This window comes from Centrocercus urophasianus, unplaced genomic scaffold (assembly GCF_019232065.1).
Source record: "Centrocercus urophasianus isolate 14NV4802_14NV808 unplaced genomic scaffold, USGS_Curo_1.0 seq_47, whole genome shotgun sequence".
Classification (NCBI taxonomy): Eukaryota; Metazoa; Chordata; class Aves; order Galliformes; family Phasianidae; genus Centrocercus; species Centrocercus urophasianus.
The window spans coordinates 2,775,981-2,795,831 of NW_024885055.1; the positions used below are offsets into that span (position 1 = coordinate 2,775,981).

General features: G+C 51.3%; 1 protein-coding gene across 1 annotated transcript; it reads left to right on the forward strand.

Annotated features, from left to right (window-relative positions):
- Positions 1 to 406: 406 nt before the first annotated feature.
- ZNF341 (zinc finger protein 341) lies at positions 407 to 19,851 on the forward strand. Its single transcript, XM_042834529.1, has 15 exons — positions 407 to 485; positions 3,814 to 3,924; positions 5,251 to 5,438; positions 6,468 to 6,620; positions 7,301 to 7,528; positions 8,857 to 9,052; positions 9,998 to 10,082; positions 11,086 to 11,276; positions 12,233 to 12,426; positions 13,509 to 13,717; positions 15,091 to 15,187; positions 16,684 to 16,816; positions 17,241 to 17,352; positions 18,122 to 18,192; positions 18,799 to 19,851. Exons 1-15 carry the CDS (start codon positions 455 to 457, stop codon positions 19,308 to 19,310), a joined length of 2,511 nt encoding a protein of 836 aa, XP_042690463.1. The 5' UTR covers positions 407 to 454; the 3' UTR covers positions 19,311 to 19,851.

Sequence of the window (19,851 nt, forward strand, 5' to 3'; positions counted from 1 at the left end):
CCGTCAAAGCTCTCCGCCAACAGGCGGCGACATCCCGCTCGCCCTCTCGTGCCGGCAGCCAACGGCTGCCCCCGGGGAGAGGTCGGTTCCGCGCTCGGCACGGCCGGCCCTGAGGGGTGTCCCGAGGCGCTCCCGACCCTCGGCGCTCCCGACCCTCGGCGCAGCGCCGGCTGCCGGGATGCCGTCGGCGCCCTCCCCGGTGCCGTGCTAAAGCTCCACCGGGCGCTTCGTGAGCGGCGCCGTTCCTGTCCAGCTGCCCCCGGCCGCGCACCGCCCGGGGAGAGCGGCTCGCTGCCCCGCTCTGCCCCGCCGCGCGCCCCGCTCCCGGCCCGGGCTCGCTCGGTGTGTGGAGGCCGCCCTCTGGCGGCGGGTGGTGCCGCCCCTCCCTCCGCCTCCCTCCCTCCTCCCTCCATGCCCGCTCCGGCTGTCGGGTCGCGGCCGCCCCGGCTCCAAGATGGCGCAGGCGATCTTCGAGGCGCTGGAAGGTAACGGCGGTGCCGCTCCCGTCCGACCCGGCCCTGGGGTCCCGCGGTTCGAGGCCGCCTCCCTCCCCCCCATCCCAGCGGACGGGCGGTGCGAGCGGCCCCGTGCGGCGGCTGCAGGGGCGGGAGCGCGGCCGGGCCCTTCCGTCACCTCCGCGCCTCCAGGCTGCCGCGGCATCGCGGTGCCCGTCGGTTGTCGGGGCGGCCCGCCGCTCCCCTCCCCACGCCGTTCCCTTTTGAGGCCTCCCTTTGCCCCCTGCCTCCTGGGCACCCCTGCAGCTCGCCGCTTCGGGCGGGCGCTCCTGTCCCTGCACAGCGCGTCCCCTGCCGTCCCGTGTCCCCGCGTTCTGGGACCTCCCCATCGCCACGCTGTCCTTTGCCCGTTGGGACAGCGATGTACGATAGACACGCCGAGCCCTGGGGCACCCAATCACCCAGCTGGACACCGTCAGCACCCTGCTGCCAGCACTATGGCTGCTCCCTCTTCCCCAGGGCTGCAGGACCCGGCCCCGCTGCTGTTCACGCTTCCCTCCTGCCCCCAGCCTGCTGCCTGCCCCTATGTGTGTGCAGATGTTGGTGCACGGGGCCGTGCAGTGTGTGCAGGGCTCTGAGGCATGGCCTGCACCTGGCTACACAGGGCTCTGTGCTTGGGGTCAGCCTGCTGCAGAAGAGCAGCATCTTTTTCCCAGATTGGATTCCATCTTTCCCTTTGACACGTTGTCACCCAGGTCTTGTGTCAGCATCATAACACTGCTGTGCAAACAGCACCTGCGGCCGCAGCAGCAGCAGGATGAGCAAGAACAAATATTTCCCTCAGTTTGGTCAGCTCTTGGTGCCTTTGACAGCACTTTGTGTGTGACCAGGTGCTTCGTTTCCTTTCTGCAATCAGCTCCGTGCTGTGTTGGTTTCATTGGAGAGTTCATGAGGCCAAAGCATCTTTGCAAATTGTGTTTGTGTTTGTTTTTCTTTCTTTTTCCCAGCTCTTGATAGCTGGACCTATTTGCTTTGTTTTGCTGACTGGATTGATTACAAGCTGATGGTGACTCTGTGTCTGTGTGGTGCTCAAGGCAGTCGTGTCCCCAGTGAATGCCATGGGGCAGGGACACCTCTGCACTGCCACTGCAGCCCTTGGAGCTGTGTTGGCAGGAGCAAACTAAAGGGTTTACTGTGTGGGCTTGAGGTGATAGGAGAACCTGGGTGAAGTGGGTGGTTTTGTTCTGGTCTCTAAAGTGAGAGAGATTTGAAAGGAGAGGGAAATAAAAGCCCAAATCAGCAATCCTGGATTTTTATCCTGGCTTCCCCAAATCTGTGTGTTTCTCTCAGGTTTGGGAAGGCACAGATGGCTTTTTTTTTTTTTTTTTTTAAGGTTTCGTGGCTGAAGAGCATCCTGCAGGCTGTTATCAGTGCAGAACTGCTCCATGGCTGTCTCATGGAGCTGCAGCAGCACAACCAAGCAGCTGTGCCTGCCTGCCTTTGTTGGTTACTAAACCTTAGATGTTTCCCTTTGTGTTAAGTCTGTCATTGTGAGTTTAACTTGTGAAATGCAGGGACACCCTGTGCATCAGTGCAAACTGACAAAAGAACGAAGAGCAGTTATTTCTGTTGTCTTGGGCTGCTTTGCTTTGGCTGTGTGTGCTGCTGATCCTGCAAGCAGGATTGAGGCCACCGTGCAGCTTTTTCACTCTGAAGATCTGTCAGTGAGCCAGAAGGAGGGCTGGGCACACCAAGTGCAATAGGTGCAATGGGAATAATTCTTCATTTCCACTCTTTTTGCTTATTCCCCAAATATACTAAAACTGAGCATTTGATCCCCAGTTTTCTTTTGTCTCCTGCTAGCTTACTCCCTCTGCAAAAAGGCTGCTCTGTTCCCCTCACTGCTCTGGATGTGTCAAGCAGAGCCTGCAGTGTGCTTTGTGTGCTTTGCAGTTGCCCAGGAGATGCTGTGCAGAGCAGGAGGTGTGTTTGAAAGCCGGTGTGAAAGGATCCAGTGGCGTTGTGCCTGCAGGATGGGATGCAGCACTCTGCAGAATGAAGGCTTGCAAAACTGGCCCTGCAGCTCTGCTGTGCCTGGCTGTGATTTATGTGACAGGGCTCCCATCGGTGCGGCAGCATGATCTGCTGCTTTCCAGTAGCTGCTACCGCCCTCCGCCCCCTGGCAGCTGCAGAACAGTGCTCTGCTGTCTGCCAAGGGCACTGAGCAGCGGTGTGACCCCTCCTTGGTGCAGGATGGTTGATGGAAATGGTGCTCGTGGAGTCTCACTGTTGTTGGCTTCGCGCTGGAGAAATGGGTGTTTAGAATGTCTTTAAAACGTGTGACCTCTCAGTGGGGCCTCTGCTCATCTGCACTGTTGGAAAATGATTGGACTGGTGAATTTTCTCTTTAGCACAGCACATAATCCCAAGGTCCAGCTAGGTAAGAGCTTAATTTGGCAAAGATCTTGGAGAAAATGTGCGTGCTGGGCTCGATGCGGCGGCTGTGTGTCTCTGGCCTCGTTCCCTCTGTAGGTGAGCAGTCCCCATCTGTATTTAGCGGGAACATTTTAGAGCCTGTAATGAAAAATATTTGTGCCAGGCCAAGTGAGCTGGTTCTTGCAACAGTCTGGGCGTGCATGCACCCATGGAGCCTCACAGGAGATGGAAAGAAGAGCGTGTGACTGGCAGCTCATGAGGGAGAGGCACTCATGGAGAGGTGCAGAGAGTGGAGGGAGCTGTGGTCCTGCTTGCTGTGTGTCCCAGCGCTGAGTGGCAGCCAGTGCTCCCCAGAGCTCCTGCTTAATACTTCCTGCTGTATCTAAATCCTCCTGTAGTTTGTAGGCCTGTGTCAGATCAGACATGGGAAGGCTGATCCTGAGAACAGGGAGGTATTTTAGGAAAATATCTTAAAGAAGCTCAGGTGTGGGCTGAGTCCAGGATGCTGCACACCAGGCATTTTGTCTTCAGCAAGCTTGATGGCTTGTCTTTGCAGTGTCCTGCTGTGTCCTCAGAGAGAACCACCCAGGCTGCTGTAATGGGCAGCCCATGACTTCCAAGTGTCTGCCTTGTAGCTATCTAAGCATCCTTCCTTGCTGGTGGGCATCTGGAACCAAGCCCTCTTTCAGCTTTCCTTGTACTTCTTCCTTTTCTTCTGCATGTACCAAAGCTGTAGAGACACACAGGAGTCTGTGGCTTAAGTGTGAATCTTAATGCTGTGGAGCATGGTGAGAAGGTGAGGGAGGCTGTGCAGCAGAGAACTTCTCTCCATGACTTGCTTTGAGCGAGCTCCTGGTCCCGGGTGCTCCATCCCTGTTCATGCCATGCTTGATTTACCACCTGTGCTTGTGTCTTCTTCCAGGAATGGATAATCAGACGGTCCTGGCTGTGCAGTCCTTGCTGGATGGTCAAGGAGGTGTAACAGATCCATCTGCTCAAAATGTCAATGCAGCTGCCCCCATCCAGCCCATGGGTGAGTTCTGGGGAGCACAAGTGAGGTGTGGGGGCCATGGGCTGCAGGTCTGCCCCAGTCTGCTCTTACGGCTGTCAGAACAGCCAGCCTGTCCATGTTGGGTGCTGCTGTGAGTGTTGGAATCCCTCAGCAGGGCTGGGCAGAGCAGGAGGAAGGGTCAGTGCTGAAGCGAGCAGAGATGCTTTTGGGTGGTTTGTGGCAAGAGTGGCCTGTGTGTTCTGGATAAAGGTGGGAAGGGAGGGAACAGCTGCTCCTTGCCACTACCTGTATTTGTATTTTTTAATTTAATGAGCCGTTTCTTATCCTCTGGGGATGTATTCAGTCACTGGGTACCTCGTCTGTGTGAGTGGATATGGGAATAGGTGGTTGCATGCAGAAGCCCATGGTTTTCAGCTAAGGGCGCTCTGAGTTAGGTACTCAGTTAGGTGCTGGGTTCCTTACATGCTGCATGCTGACAGTTTGGCTGGCAGCAGACCCAGCAGCCAGTGCAGTGGAATGATGCTGTGAGTCTTTCCCTGTGAGTGTGTTTATTCCTCCAGCCCTTTTTCCCCTTGTGTGGGCCAGTCAATAAGATCAAATTAAACAGTGAATTTCTATGTTGCCCTGGGAGAAAGAGAGAAAGTCTTCTGTGGTGGCCAGGATCTGAGTTGTGCCCCTGTAGAGGTTATGGTCTGCATCCCCAAAACAGATGGGAGTTTCTGTGAGCTTCAGGATATTTTTTTTCCAGAGGCTTGAGTGCAACTGGCTCAAGTGAAAACTGCCATGTGCTTATGTGATTTACTAGTGCTGCAAATTTCATGTAGACCCGTGATGACTGGGTTCTTGTCTTCTGCCTCTGACATCAAGTAGAGGCACCACAGACCAGCAGTGCTCCTGGGAAGGGGATTCAGGCAGAAGTTGCAGTTGACTGTGTGATTTGATGCACCTTACTTCTCATCCTTTGTGTAACCTGAGTAACAAAGTCTGTCTCATCTGGGGTAAAGCTTTGGAAGAAGCTATGTAGACTAAAAACAGAAAGTGCTACAGGAATGAGGCTGGACTGATTGATCGTGCCATTGGGATGAGAAGGCTGATGATGGGATTCAGCTCATCTCAAGGAGACAGCATGCCTTGTGTTTGGAAGCACAACCGAGACAGGTCTCGTTCACATTACTTGTATTTAGGGAGAATTTAGGATTAGGGAAGGGCAGTTGCACCTGATATCTCCTGATGATATCCTTGAGATGCCAAGGTATATTAAGTGTCTGTTTTCTTGCCTTTACTGTCTATAGCTCGAGTGTAGCACTGGGGAAGGCCTGCAGCAGTGACCTGTTTCTCTAATTGCAGATGATGAAGATGTGTTTCTGTGTGGGAAGTGCAAGAAGCAGTTCAACTCCTTGCCTGCCTTCATGACCCACAAGAGAGAGCAGTGCCAGGGAAACACCCCTTCCCTCTCCACAGTCTCTCTGGCCACCAACAGCGTGTACACCCCTTCCATCACATCGGTGCAGCAGGCTCCGAGCACGAGCCGACAGGTACCATGCTGTGAACCAGCAGGCTCTGCCACCGTGCTTGTGGGAGTGAGAGACCCCTAGGTGATGCTTTTAGGTCTGGTAATGCCTCATAATTCACCTCTCTCAGCTGTGGTCCTCTTAGCTTTTGACCTCCCATTAAATTTGCCTGGTCCTCGCAGCAAGGTGTCCTTCAGAGTGAGCGTCTGATACACCTTTCTCAGGCTGGAAGAGGTTCTGCTCAGGATTACCAGGTCTGCAGTGTGTTTGGGTAATAACCGTGCAAAGCTCAGTGAAAAGGCTCTCACTGGCTCATGGTCTGAAGAGGAAGGCAGGTAGCTGTGGCAGCCTCACCCGTGTCCCTCCTTTCATCTCCTGCAGTTAACCCCATATCACGTGGTGTGTTGTGCAGTAAGAGAATATCCTTACCTCGTAGCCCTTCTTCCCAACAGATTATCAGGAGCAAGTCCCTTGTGCATGACACATGCTGTGCTTGCAGCCATGGTGGTTTCTGAAGTTCTTCAAACCAACTGTTATTTTTTCAAGTTTACTCAGTGCCAGTGGATGGTGCTTCCCAGCAGCAAAGTGGGAGCTCTCATACAGCAAACTGTTTGTTTTCATCCATAAAATAAGGACATCCACCCTCCCCTCCTCTTCACCATCTGCAGCCAGAGCAGCCTCTGTCTTCCTCCAACTTTCATGGCTGTCAGGAAATATTCAGTAAAGACGTGATCTTGTCTGTGACTAGTTTGTCCTGTAAAGCTGGTTATTAACCACTGATTTGAACAGCAGCCAGTGACCTCTCCCTTGAGCCACTGTCATCTTTTATACCATTTTTTGGAGAACATTTCTGGCACTGCTTTATTGTTACAGCTATAAACTGCCATGGACTCAACAGGAAGCTGTAGGTAATTACTTTGGCTTCTCACATCCTCTGGTCAGCAGATAGAAGAGGCTCAGAGGCTCAGCAGTAAGCCGTGTCACCGTATTTCTGAGTTTATTGTGTTGTCTTGTTGCTGGTCAACAGTGCCGTGTTTATTTGTTTTCTTGTAGCAAATTTCTACATACATCACCGTTCCTCCGTCGCCTTTGATTCAGACCCTGGTGCAGGGGAACATCTTGGTTAGTGATGAGGTGCTGATGTCAGCCATGTCTGCTTTTACATCCTTGGACCAACCCATGCCAGCGGTGCAGCCCCCAGTGCAGGTAAGGGACGCATGTGGGCTGAAGGGCTTTTGCTTCCTGGGACTGTGGTTGTGTGGCAGGAGAATGCAGGTGGTTGATCAGAGCCCAGAGATCTGCTTTGATGCAGAGTGCTGGGCACCTTCCCCAGGGGACAGCCAGGCTTGGGAAGGGGCATTGGGTAAATGACAGGGTAACTCAGGGCCTGCTTTCTGCTGGTGTCCTTGTTGCTGGATGCTCAGATCTTTTAATGAGGAATCCCCAGCTTTCTGCTGCACTCCTGTGTAGTGGTTGGTTTCCAGAGCCCTTATTGGTTTGCCTCATTGATCTCTTTTCCTGGCACAGTTGTTCTGGGCTTTCCCTAAAGCTGTCCGTGCTGGATACACTCCTCTTGCCCTGAAAATATCCTCTGTAACCACAGGGTTTAAAAACAAAGCAGCAAAACAGTGGGGTTTGAATGCTTGGGTTCTGGAGGAGACGTTGTCTACTGCCAGTCCAAATCAACCTTCTGTAAGTCAGCAAAGTCTGATGCAACCTGATGTTTGGACAGTGCTGCTTTGCATCAAGACACCGACACTATTGCAGGTGCCCTTTTGGTTTGGGACATGGGAGTGTGTGTGAAGGAGCAACCCCTCCAGCTTTTTGCTGCTAGAGCAGTGCTGTGTTCTCAACATCTTGTCTGTCTTTCCCTCTTCTGGTTTTAGAGCGGCTTGAGTATGCATGCCGGGGCTGGTTACCTCTCACAGCCCCCTCCTCCTCCCCCACCACCTCCTCCACAGCCCCCACCACCCCCCCCCCCAAGCCTGGGGGCTCCGGGGCAGCCCAACACCGGCAGCGGTGTGGTTGAAGTGTACAGTGCTCCTGCAGCCATGGCAGCAAACAGCTCCGTGGAGATCCAGGCGCTGGGGATGCAGCCATACCCAGCCATGGAGGTAAGGCTGTCCCCAGGCTCTCTGTACTCCTGGACCTCTTCTAGCAAGCCAGACAGCAGTGCTGCTTGGGCTAGAAATGTTGAATTAGCAACTGGGAGGTTATGTTAGGTTATCTGAGGGATTATTTCCTCTGGAGAAAAAGTACTGATCAGAAAGATGTCAGCAAGATGAAGGGGATTCTGAGAACTCAAGAGGGTGGTGAGGCTCTGGCACAGATTGCCCAAATGGTCTGTGGAAGTCCCATCCCTGAAGGGGCTCAATGCCAGGCTTGGCATGGCCCTGTGCAGCCTGATCTAGTGCCTGATGTAGTGGCTGGCAAACCTATTCACAACAAAGTGGGTTGGAACTGAATGATCTTTAAGGTCCCTTCCAACCCAAGCCATGCTGTGATTCTGTGAACAATAAAAAAAGCTGCAGGGCAGATGCTGGCTTCCTGCATGTGTTGCAAAAAGGGCTGAGGTGAAGGAGTTGTCTCAGGGGTGCAGAGCGCTGCACTGTGCATTGCAGGCTTAAATGGAGAGAAGAAGCCAATCTGAATCTCAGTGAGCTTGACAAAGGCAGCTTAAAGAGAGGCACAGGCAGGAGTGGGTTTAATGGTGGATCAACTTCCACAGCTTCCATGTTTGCACTGACGTTCACAGTGGAAACTACTGGGTGTGATAGAGGTTTGCCAGCCTTACCTTTGTAACTGGCTGCTGATCTGGAAGTGACAGTGTTCAGAAATGGATGGGCATGTTGGATACTTGGTACTTAATACTAATTTATCAGGATGGGAAATAGGAATGCCCTTAAACCATATTGCTCTTTGCTGGTCTCTGTCCTTTTCTCTAAACATCCATTTTTGATGTGCTGATGTAAACAGCTCCATTTTGCTGCCTGAAGTTTTCTTGTGTTTTCCTTCCCATCTGCAGTCCTGTTGGGGCAGGGCCTGGAGGTCCCAGCCTTCAGGGTGCTGTGGGCCTGCAGGCTCAGTGGTGATGGTGCTGGTCACCTGCCCTGGAGGAACGAGGAACTATTCCATGCACTAGGCATAGGCGGGCTAGTAGAGGTCACCTTCAGTATTTCTTTGGTGTTCTTTTCCTGCTGTAATAAATCTTGGATGCTTTGTGATGTTCAGCCAGAGTTTCATAGTGTGCATAGTGTTAGTTTTAGAGAAACACTGATGAATTGGTGAACCAGAAATTTATTCAGTGTGGCAGGAAAACTCAGCCAGTCTAATAACCTGACGTGGCAATTGTTGCTGGAGATGGAGGATAGTAGGAACTGTGCTTAGCACAGTATTGTGCTGTGTAGCAAACCTCTTTCCACTGGTAATGGAACTCTTGCAGGTACCAAGTCAGTGTGTGGAAAGTCCTGTGTACCCCTCTCCCCCTGTGTACAGCCCTGGGAAGCAGGGGTTCAAGCCCAAGAGTGCCAGCGTTCCCACACCTTTGACCAGTGCAGGAGGAGGCAACGTGGTTGGTTTTGATTCCACCTCAGCTGTCAAAAGTAGACGTTCCAAAAGTGAGAGTGGGCTGCAGGAAGGTAAGTGTCCTTAAGGCAGGTACCCTGTGCTAACCTGCAGGCCACCGTGCTCTCAGGGTCCTGTGGGGTGGCACTGACTGTGCTGCAGCTCCCTGGGAGGAGCACCACCACTGCACAAGGCTGTCAAGTGCAGGTGAAAGCGTGGGCATGCTTCTTGCCTGTCACCTCTGTGTACACATGAAAGGACAGTGCTGTGCTGCCGCACAGGCAAACTTGTGCTAAATCTCTGCAGCTTCATGCTGATTGGATCGCACTTAAAAATGGGGGATCCTGCAAAATAAGGTGTTAGAGCTTGGTCCGTGTTACCTGAGGCAGTAATGCCCAGCTGCAGTTCCTGTGGGCCAGGTGAGAGAGGCTTGATTTCAAAGGCTGTAATATCAAGGGTGCAGCAGAGCCAACACTATGTGTGTTTCAGTGCCTGTGAATGACATGGGAAAGGCAGGACAGTGGCACACCAGCCATGGGACAGAAGAGTGTTAGATCCTCTGCTGGCTGAGCCTGCTTGCTAATGGTGAGGTGGATGTGTGCTCGACAAGCGACAAGGGAGGTCCCAGGCATGAGATGGAGGAAAGCCACGCGGCCCAGATTGGACCCACAGAGTTAAAATGTTATTTGTAGAGGTGTGAATGATCAAGCAGCTCTCAGAGTCTCCTTAGAGCAGCCCATGGTTCTGCTGTTTTCCATTTGTAGCATGGCTGGAAGGTTTCCTGGAGTGGTTAAAGCCCAAAGGGAATTCCCTGCCTCCAACCTTCTGCTGTCCTCAGCACTTACTGAGCTAGCTCAGGCTACGTTTAATAGGTGCTTGTTCCTTCACCTCTCCCTGATCTGTTCAGGCAGTCCTTTGTTCTGGTTCTGAAATGCCTTTGGTTGAAGGCCCTGCAGTGGAGGGGGACAATGAGGTTGTGTCAAATCATGTCATTCCTGTGCACACTTTTACTCTTTTAGGGAAACCCAAGTCCCCAAAGCTGAAATGCACTTACTGTGACAAGGCCTTTACCAAAAACTTTGACCTGCAACAGCACATCAGAAGGTAAGGGTGATGCTAGCCTGAGCACAGAGGGGTGGCTGGAGTGGGTCTGGGCACAGCCCTGCTGAGGGAGTCCGCATAGCCAGTAAATCTCATGTTTGTCATGTCTCCCAGAATCCATGCTCTAATGACTTTGAGCTTCATCCCTCACCCTCTAGGGCTTCTCTACATGAGAGTAGTTTAGCAGCTGGGGTGAAGGCTGCACCAAAGTTACAGTCTTCTTTCTGCTAATGGGCTGAGATTGGAGACCTTTCCTAACTGATGAGACCCTGAAAGCCACCTCTTTTCTGGAGCAGTGTTGTCTCCACTGCTTCCTTCAACCCTTTTTCTGCCTCCTTAGTAAGCTGCAGCTTGCATGTTTTGCAGGAAGGCTGGAATCAGCAAACCACAAGCTAAGCTCAGTGTCTACATAGGGAGCTTTTATGAAAGCCAGAGCTCTGGCAGGAGACAGTTGAGATCTTCAGCATTTTCTCCATTGGGGTATGCTGAGCTCAGGACAGATGAGGAGCAAATGGTGGTTTGCTTGCCTTCCCATCCTGGGCTCTTTATCTTACATACTCCATGTGTCAAAGCCAGCTTTTTCCTCTGGCAGCAGAGGAGCAAAGTAGAAGGGGATTTCTGCTGTGGACAGGGGAGAGCAAGTCTGGGGAGATCAGGGTACTGCAGGGTAGAAGTCACACGTATGCAGGGAGGGTAATGACAGAGAATCTTTATTTGTCTTTACTTGTGAGAAGAACATTGGGGTCTCAGAAGTCCATGCAGAAACTCTAACAGTGAATGACCTGCAGAGCTCTTCATTTGATCCCTTGTCATTTCCACACTATCACAGTTTGTGTACTGGGCTTGTTTCCTCAGGCCTTTTACCATTCCTATACTGTTACGGTCTGAAAACCTGTTTGGCTGGTCTGGAGGCTGATCTGCCAAGCAGAGATGGTGTGGTGCAGCCCAGACCTGGGGATTGCCTCCTCTTTCCACTGACTACAGCTACAGTGCCTTCTGCATTCAGTCACACAGGTGAGAAGCCCTTCCAGTGCATCGTGTGCGGCCGAGCCTTCGCCCAGAAGTCCAATGTGAAGAAACACATGCAAACCCATAAAGTGTGGCCTCCAGGACTAGGATGCACCATCTCCCGCAACTCCATCACGGTGCAGGTCATGGCCTTGAACCCCAACCAGGCAGAGGATGAGGAGAACACAGGTTTGCTGCCTGGGGATGGTGTGTGCTAGGGGCAGAGCAGTGATGGGAGGGCATTTCTGCATCTCCTGATCCCCCACAGGGAAATGGGGAAGACGGGGGCTATGTGTGCCACTTGAAGTCCTGCTGTGGGATTTAATGGCATGCACTGGGGATGTGCAGTGGATGCTTGAATTGTGTTTGCTCCACTCTTGCTGACAACTTCATCCATTGGTACTCCCAGCCTCTGATTCAGATGCTGGTGAAGACAGTGGCTTTGTGTCAGGACGTGTATAGGAACAGGGAGAGAGATCTTTCCCTTTCTCACTCCTGACAGGTGCACCTTGGATAGTACCTGAACCACACGTGGTAGCTGTGGTCTAGGCTGGAGATTAGCACAGCCTGGTGCTCTTTGCCTGCTGGCAATATGCAAATTGCCTGGACTGGTCTGGTCCCGGTGGCCAACTGAAAATACTTGATGCAAAGGAGAGCTCCTGGCTGGTCGGTGGTGTCTGCCCTTTCTGCTGATGACCTTGGTCACGGGTAGAAGCAGAAGAAACAGCACTATGGCAATGTCATACCTAGGACACGGTTCAGCTGCAGCTGGTCTCTGCAGACAGCAGGACTGCTACTGGCTGGATCTGACCACCTGTCTCCTGCTGGGCATTTGAATAAATTTGGCACTAGTTCTCCCTTGGCAGCCTGCCATACTCACAGGGCACAGTTATGTTCCTGGAAGCACAATGGTAAAGAGAATGGGTCAAGGAGGGGAAGCTGGAGTAGTCAGAGCTTTAGGTCATCTGCAGACAAACTTATAACCATGCCATTAGAAAGTGAGTTTCTGATCTAAAAATCTGCCTTTGAAAGGAAGAGCCCGGATTCAGACCAAGCCTGGGTATCTCTCAGCAGCACAAAGTTTGCAGAGCAGCTTTCAGAGCTATTTTGTAGAGGCTGTGATTTTCTCTCTCCCTTCTCTCCAGGTTTGACTCAACCCTCTAGGAACCCAGCACAACCTCCCCAAGACATGAGCCCCATGGAGGAGAGCGATGCTGGCAAACTGGAAGCCAAGCAGGTTGTCTTGATCGACAGCTCTTACCAGTGCCAGTTCTGTCCCAGCAAATTCAACACCTATTTCCAGCTCAAATCACACATGACACAGCACAAGAATGAACAGGTAGGGACAGAGGGTGCCCTGTGTCTGTGGTGAGATTGAGACAGGTACATTCTTGCCATTCGGCTTAGCGCTTTGCATATCTGGGTTGCAGCTGTGTGTTCTGGGTGGCTTTGAAAAGCTCTGCTGCCCCTGTCCTGCTGAGCCACTGGTGAAAAATCAGTCAAGCAGGTTTGAGTGACTAGAGAACAAGAAAAAAGGCAAAATCCAAAGTTTTCAGAGTAGGTGGCAGCTCTTGCACTGTAGGATGGTCGCTGCTGGGGCATTGTGGTCTCACTCCCTCAGGTGGTTTCATGTGCTCACAGAAACATCTCCTTCTTCCATCTTGCTTTCTTGTTTTCTTAGGGGAATGCCCTGGCAATCTGTGTGGGCAGAGCAACTATCATGTGGAAGTTGAATAGGTTTAGCCCAGCTCTCAAGAAATGAGAGAGCTGAGGGCTAGAAGGGTTCACCTTTTGCAGCTGATCGTACCCCAGGGATAGAAATGGAAAGAGAGCAAGACCTGCCTGTGGATTGTGCTGAACTTGCATGACCTCTGCAGCTGTTGACCAGCAGCTGAAGTGGCTCTGAGGGTCAAGGAAGGGTTATGTGGGGCCAGCTGTGTGCGGTGGGGTCCTTCCTTGGGTGATCTTTGGGTATCAGTTCAATGGCTGTTGTGCTGCAGGAGTATAATTTTGGTTCCTGTTTAGTTCCCAGCAGGTTCTGCCATTGTCTTCACCTACAGTTGTCAGCTACGTTTTGATGCTGAGCTGCCCTGCGCTGTTATTCCCAGCAGGGAAGTGTTTTGCTTGGTTCGGTTTATCACCGTGTTGTGCTCCTGCTGCAGGGCAGGGTTTCCTTGCTATGCCCTGACTGAGTGCTCTTGGCCTCACGGGCAGTGTGTGGGCATGGTCTGTGCTCTGGGAACCTGGTGCAACCTAGTGCAGAGAACCTTAGTTCCTCTTCAGGCAGTGGTTGTGTTCTATGAAATACCCAGCTGCTGTGATTTCCAAAAAGGGAGATTTCTCTGCCTGTTACAGAGGACTTGCCCTGTGTGTTTCCTGCCCTGCGTGCCTTTCCACTTCCCCTCTCACTTCTTCACCCAGGTGTACAAGTGTGTGGTGAAAAGCTGCGCTCAGACCTTCCAGAAGCTGGAGTCTTTCCTCGACCACATCAAGAGCCATCAGGAGGAGCTGAGTTATCGCTGCCACCTCTGCAGCAAGGACTTCCCCTCCCTGTATGAGCTGGGCGTCCACCAGTACTCGCACAGCCTGCTGCCCCAGCACAGCCCCAAGAAGGACGTGGCCGTATACAAGTACAGTAGCAAACAGTGCTCACGAGGCTTGTAGGAGTGGGTGTGTGCAGAGGGTGTCTGGTTGAGAGCAGGGGGAACATAAGATTAAGGTGAGGAGGCTGCTTGTTCAGCAGCCATAATTCTCCTGGACACACAAAAGGTAGATGGGGGCCTCTCCACCAGGCTATTTGAGCCAAGCATTTTGAACGCAAGGGCCCTTTCAGGAGGACTGCCATTAGTTATTTAGGAAGATCCCATCACTGCAAGAGCTCTTATCATCAGCCAGGAGTGAGGTGAGCGTAGCTGAGTCTGCTCCAGGTTGGGCAAGTGACCCTGGGAAGCCCCTTCCAGCTTGATTCTTTAAAAACCTGCAGCAAGGAGAGTGTGCTCTGCAGAAGCTGTGCCTGGGTAAAATGAGTTATTACTTCTATTCTTGTGCTGTGAAAGGGCATACTACCTGGAGAAGCCTTTCTGTAAGTACAGAGGGAAAGGGTGAGGGAGTTCACAGCTCTCTGGGGATGTTGAAATGCCCATAGGGATATACAGGAAGAGTAGGAAGCCCAGAGGATATTGGAAGTCACTTAGGACCCTAGTGGAATAAATAGCTGCTGCTAATGACACCATACTTTCTAGCCATCCTTGTGCCTGGGGCTTCATCCTAAGGCTTATTGGCAGAGATCTTTGAGGTCAGAGCTCTGCTTATGTTTGTGGAGGTTTTAGTCTGCTAAAGTAAACAGAAGTTTCACTGCAGATGCATGGTGTGAGTGTGTTTGTTCCTCGCTGATGATGCATGTCCCCATCACGCATTACCAGTCAGCTCTGACACAGGTCTCAGAAATACTGCCAGGGTTTGTAAGAATTGGTGGGTCAGGTGGAGTGAGCTCAGGTGTTGCAGGAGAGGAGTCGGAGTGAGCTGAAGCTTTGTTAGATGCTGGGGACCCCACAGTGAAGCATGTCACCTTGTGGCTGCTCCAGCCAAGGGAAATACTGCTGTGCTGTGCTCAGCTTCTTCACTTGCATGAAGAAGGAAGGAGATGTTTTATGTGAGGTGAGATCTTAGTTGTCTCCATGAAGAGATGGTGTGGAATATGTGCTCTGGCCCTTGGGTGCTCCCATGGGAGTTTGTGTAGAAGAGCAGTAGTAATTGAAAGGTTTCTTCACCCAGTTTTCCAGCGTCTTCTCCTGGTGAAGGATGTTGAGTTTGTGTGTGTGATCTGGCCATGTGGGTTGCTGAGGTTTCAGAACACCTAGGGGATGGTGTTAATGTCTGTACCAAACTGACCCTGCCAAAAATCAACACAGAAGGTGGCTGGTGAAGGGCTGGGCTGCCCTGTTGAGGTCTGCATGCAGTGATAGACCTGTTCACAAGCTCTGTCCTTTCTCTCTGCATTCAGATGTGTGAAGTGTGTAAACAAGTACTCCACTCCTGAAGCCCTGGAGCACCATCTGCAGACAGCAACGCACAACTTCCCCTGCCCTCACTGCCAGAAGGTGAGTGGGTGACTGCTGTCTGATGGCACAAGACCCCTTGGATCCCTTTTCTCTCCCTTCTACCTCAGTATGGACTGGCAGGCTCACAAGGTGCTTTTCAGAGAGGCAGAGGTGGTTACATCCCTGACCTCGTGCAGAGTGCATTCCTCCCCACAGTGCTGGCTTTTCTCCCTGGTCCTCATTTGCTGACCTAATGAACAGAATTTGTAAGGGAGTCCCCTTATTCCCATGACAATGCAGAGCTGCAGGCTTTAGGCTGCAGTCTTTGTTTCTTAAAAGTAAGTGTGTCAGTGAAGTCAGGGATGTCTCCAAGTAGTGGTGGTGCCTTTGAGCCATCATGCTTGTCTGCCCATGGCTGGAAGAGTTGTGAATAGAAACCCTTGGGTCCCGGGGGAGCTCTGACACCTACGTTGCTGTCCTCATCTCTTGTTGCAACAGAACTCTCTGGGTTCCCCCTTGGTCTCACCTTTTGGATGAGTGCTCTGTGTCCTGGCAAAGAGAAACCTTTCAGAATGATGTGACTGGGACCGGCATGATGCACGGGTAGGTTTTGGCTGGAAGTGTTCATTTCAGCATGGCCCTGAAAGGGGCTTGATGGGCAAATTTTTATGGTGTTTGAATTTTTATAAATTAGTTTTTGAAATCCAGACTGAAATGCTCCTCAGTTTAAAGCAGAGGAAATGAAAGTCCTGCAGTGGGGGCAGGGACAATCTCAAAGGAGTGACCACTCTGTACTGAGGTAGTTCAGGAAGGGAATACGTGCTCCTGGCATGGTTAGTAACCCGTGTTTCTTTACCTGCCTTCTCTCCACCCTCACTCCAAGTGACAGATGCCCTTCTGAGCCTGGATGGGACTTTGCATGCCTCATGCATGTTTGAAAACCCATTATCTGCAGCATGATTTTTAACTTCTATTTGTATTTTTGCTAATATTGCTGTTTTCTGGAGGTCTGGGTATTGGGTACTGGATATCAAACATCTAGGCTCTCCTTTGCTCCCCCTGGATGTGTTCTTGCAGAATCCTCATTAGGAACTCAGCTTGAATGTTTCCAATGTCCTCATTACACGAAGGGAAGCATTCATATTGACTTTATAAAGACCATGAGTGGGAGCTCTTGATAATAGGTAACAGGGAGCAAAAACTAAAACTGGGAATGTAGGAACTGCTGGGCAGGGGGAAGGTGTCATGGTCCTGCTGCTGGCAGGAAGCTGAGCATCTGTCTAGGGTGCTGGTCCTCAGCAGAATGGTGTCAGAAAATTTAGCAGTAATGTTTCAGCTCGTATGTTTCTTAAGGGTAAGGGTTTGTTTCGTTGAATGCTTTATCAGCTCTGTGTGTATTTGCCCTCTACAAAAACTAAAGGTCCTTTCAGTGCTTCCTTTCCAAGAAAGCGATCACTGAGCTCGTGCTTTTTATACAGCCTACAAGTCCTTTGCCCCTTCAGCTCAGCGATGTCCCCTAGTGCTGCTGACTCAGCCTGGTTTCTGTGTGCTGACAGGTGTTCCCCTGTGAGAGGTACCTGCGCCGCCACATCCCCACCCACGGCGGAGGCAGCAAGTTCAAGTGCCAGATCTGCAAGAAGTTCTTTCGCCGGGAGCACTACCTCAAGCTGCACGCCCACATCCATTCAGGTACGGGGCTCTGCTGGCGCTGCAGCGTTCAGTGGCTCTGCATCGTGGTCCTTGCTGAGCCCTGTGGTGCTCTGGCTGTTTTCCTGATATCCGGAGGAGCAGCGTAGGAGTTATGTGTGGTAACGTGGCTTTTAGGAAATGTGTGGTTTTCATTCAGTCTTGTGCCCAGTAGTGAAGCAGTTGGAAGTGGAGCACAGAACTAGCTTCCCCACTGCCCAGGGCTGCAGAAGCTAAGGGAGCTGCCCTGGAGAGCTGCACACAGTAGGAATAGTATCCATCTATTTACCCGCAGGGTGAGGAATCCTGGAGAGTTTATAAAGTAGAGCAGCACTGCTGCCAGTGGGAATCCTGTCGTGACTAGAGCAGCCCCGTGTGACTGTGCTTTCCCTGTCTCTTCATTTCTTTCTCTTTTTTTTTAATCCAGGTGAAAAGCCCTTTAAATGCTCGGTGTGTGATGCAGCTTTCAATCGGAAAGACAAACTCAAGAGGCACATGCTGATCCACGAACCTTTCAAGAAGTATAAATGTCCTTTTTCGTACGTAGCATCTCCAGCATTGCAGCTTGTCCTGTTGGCTTGTGGCATGGTTTGGAAAGGAAGGAATGTCCCTTGTACATAGCTAGGGAACATGTGGCATTTGACAGTTCTCTGCTGCTTGAGGAGGCGAGAATGCTGGGAACCCAGAAATGTTGGTTGTGTTTCACTTTCTGTGGGGCAACAAGTTCATCAAGTCCTCTAAAATAGTGCCTGCCTACATGGGAGGCTTGGGAGACTGCACTCACAGAGCACTGGGGAAGAGAAAGAATATAATTTGAGCACAAAGCACAGGATTGCTTGAGTGTTGGGGTCTCCCCGGCTGCACTTAGAAGCAGAGGAACCAGTGTACAAACCAAAGAAATCTAGATTTAGGAGGTGCATCCCCAAATCGTTGTCATTTCTGAGATAGTCCAGACTGACTTAGAATCATAGAATTGCAAGGTTGGAAACGACTTGTCCCTGCTCCAACCACCCTGTGGCCCCTTCCAGAGTATTTCTGACTGCCACTGGAACCTTGAACCTGCTGTTGTTAGCAGAATTTATGGTGATGCAAAGCGGCGTTTGGTCCCGCAAAAGCCACGTGACCTGATAGCAGCCTGTTTATTTCTTGCCCCCCTCCAGAAAGGCTGAAATAGTGGGGCTCCAACTGTAACCATACTCAGGGACACATCCAGTTTCTGATAGGGAGAAGGGCGATGGATCTCTCTCCAGTTTATGCATCAATCTTCAGCTGCTTCATGCTGTTCACCAGCATTTGTTGTTCTTACAGAAGCCACACAGGCTGCAATAAAGAGTTCAACAGGCCTGACAAGCTGAAAGCTCACATACTGTCCCATTCAGGTAAGTGCAAAAATGATGCTCCAGCTCCTAATAAAGTTGATTCATTTACTATTGTGCCCTAGGAAACCTTTTTTGTTGTTCTTGTTTTGGGGTTTTTTTGCTTTGTTTTCTGTCAATGTAAAAAGTGTTTTCCTATGCCTTTCACATCCAAAGCACTGCAAATGGTGATCGGCTGAGACTGTGCTGACAGTGCAGTCTATGACATTTTTAGATTACATTTAGGAGAAAAAAAATGGGAGTGTAAGGCTGTTCTGTGTTTTCATCACGACCACCTGACACATTTTTTTTTCCTAGTGATATTTTAAACCTCTCATTTGAGGCAAGAACCGTTATTGTAAACATTCCGAGCAACGATGTTTGAGGTGTAGCAGTTCATCCTTCTCTGATAGCAAATTTGCCTGGCACGATGTCTGTTAGACAACTCCTTTGGTTGTTCTAATAAGCAAGCTGAAAAGAATGGGGTTGTTGAGTGAGAAGGTGGCTGTTTCAAACTTATATCAGAGAACGCCTGTGTGGAGGAGGAGGTAAAGCTATCACGCTTTCCCTTTGCAGTGTAGGTTTTCCTGCACTCTCTAACTGAGCTTTCTCCTCCCATGCTGTGTGCAGGGATGAAGATCCACAAGTGCCAGTACTGTAACAAGTCCTTCAGCCGACGAGCCCACATGATGGAGCATCAGCGCTCGCACACCGGCAACTACAAATACCGCTGCCCCACCTGCAGCAAAGGCTTCACACGCCACAAGTACATGAAGGACCACAAGTGCCGCCTGGGCTCCCCCAAGGACAAAGACCTGCAGCTCAGGAAGCCCCAGAAGAGACGGGTGGTGCAGGGACGCAAGGCGGGCCTTTCCCTTCCCAACCAGCTGCCTCTGGGAGAGCTGAAGGACGGCGCTGCTGGGGAAAGCCCCCAGGAAGACGTCCCTAACAAAGAGCCATTCCAGGAGTCAGACGCTGTCCTGTCCATTGTGGTTGGTGGGTCAGGAGCTGCCGACTCGGACCTTGTCGTTCCTGGGCAGCCCAGCAGTATTGCATCCAATTTGTCCTTGGCAGAACTGCAGGCTGCCTCGGATGGCCCCTGCACCATGCTGGCTGTCCCCGTTTACATCCAGACTGAGTGACCGTGTGTAGAGCCACTGTGTGGCTTGGGGCTGCTGCTGGGATCGTCAGACTTGGTGCTGAAATTTATCCTGGTGAAAAAGACCAAAGCTCTTGTGGGGAGTAGATGGATTTGGGAGAGAATGGCTTTCATTTCCAATTGATCTTCCCATCCATGGGCGAAGGACTTTTTGGAAGCCACTGATGGCTACAAGGCACTGAAGAGAATGGCTCCATTTTTTTCTTGTCCCTCTGCATCGCTGGTCAGTTAAGGGCAAGAAAGACTAAGATCCCTGAATCAGGGTGAGAAGGAGGAGCATATAAACTTGCAACAAACAGAGCTGCTGAAATCAGGTGGCTTTGCAAATCACAGCCCGTCCCATCTGTGGTTTTTCTGGCCTAAAAGCTGTATTGCCCAGTATTTGGGTGCCCTTTTCGAGAGCAAACAAATGATTCTTCCTAGTGGAAGCAAGTTCGTTGTGAGATCCTTTGGGAACACTTTTCAGAAATACTCTGATAGACTTTTCTGGTATCTTTCTCTGCTCTTATCAGTAAAAAGAACAC

Coding starts and splice junctions, on each gene's coding strand:
- ZNF341 (XM_042834529.1), top strand. CDS start 455: ATGGCGCAGGCGATCTTCGAGGCGCTGGAAG. Junction 6,621..7,300: donor CGGTGCAGCCCCCAGTGCAG/GTAAGGGACGCA, acceptor TTCTGGTTTTAG/AGCGGCTTGAGTATGCATGC. Junction 10,083..11,085: donor CTGCAACAGCACATCAGAAG/GTAAGGGTGATG, acceptor TTCTGCATTCAG/TCACACAGGTGAGAAGCCCT.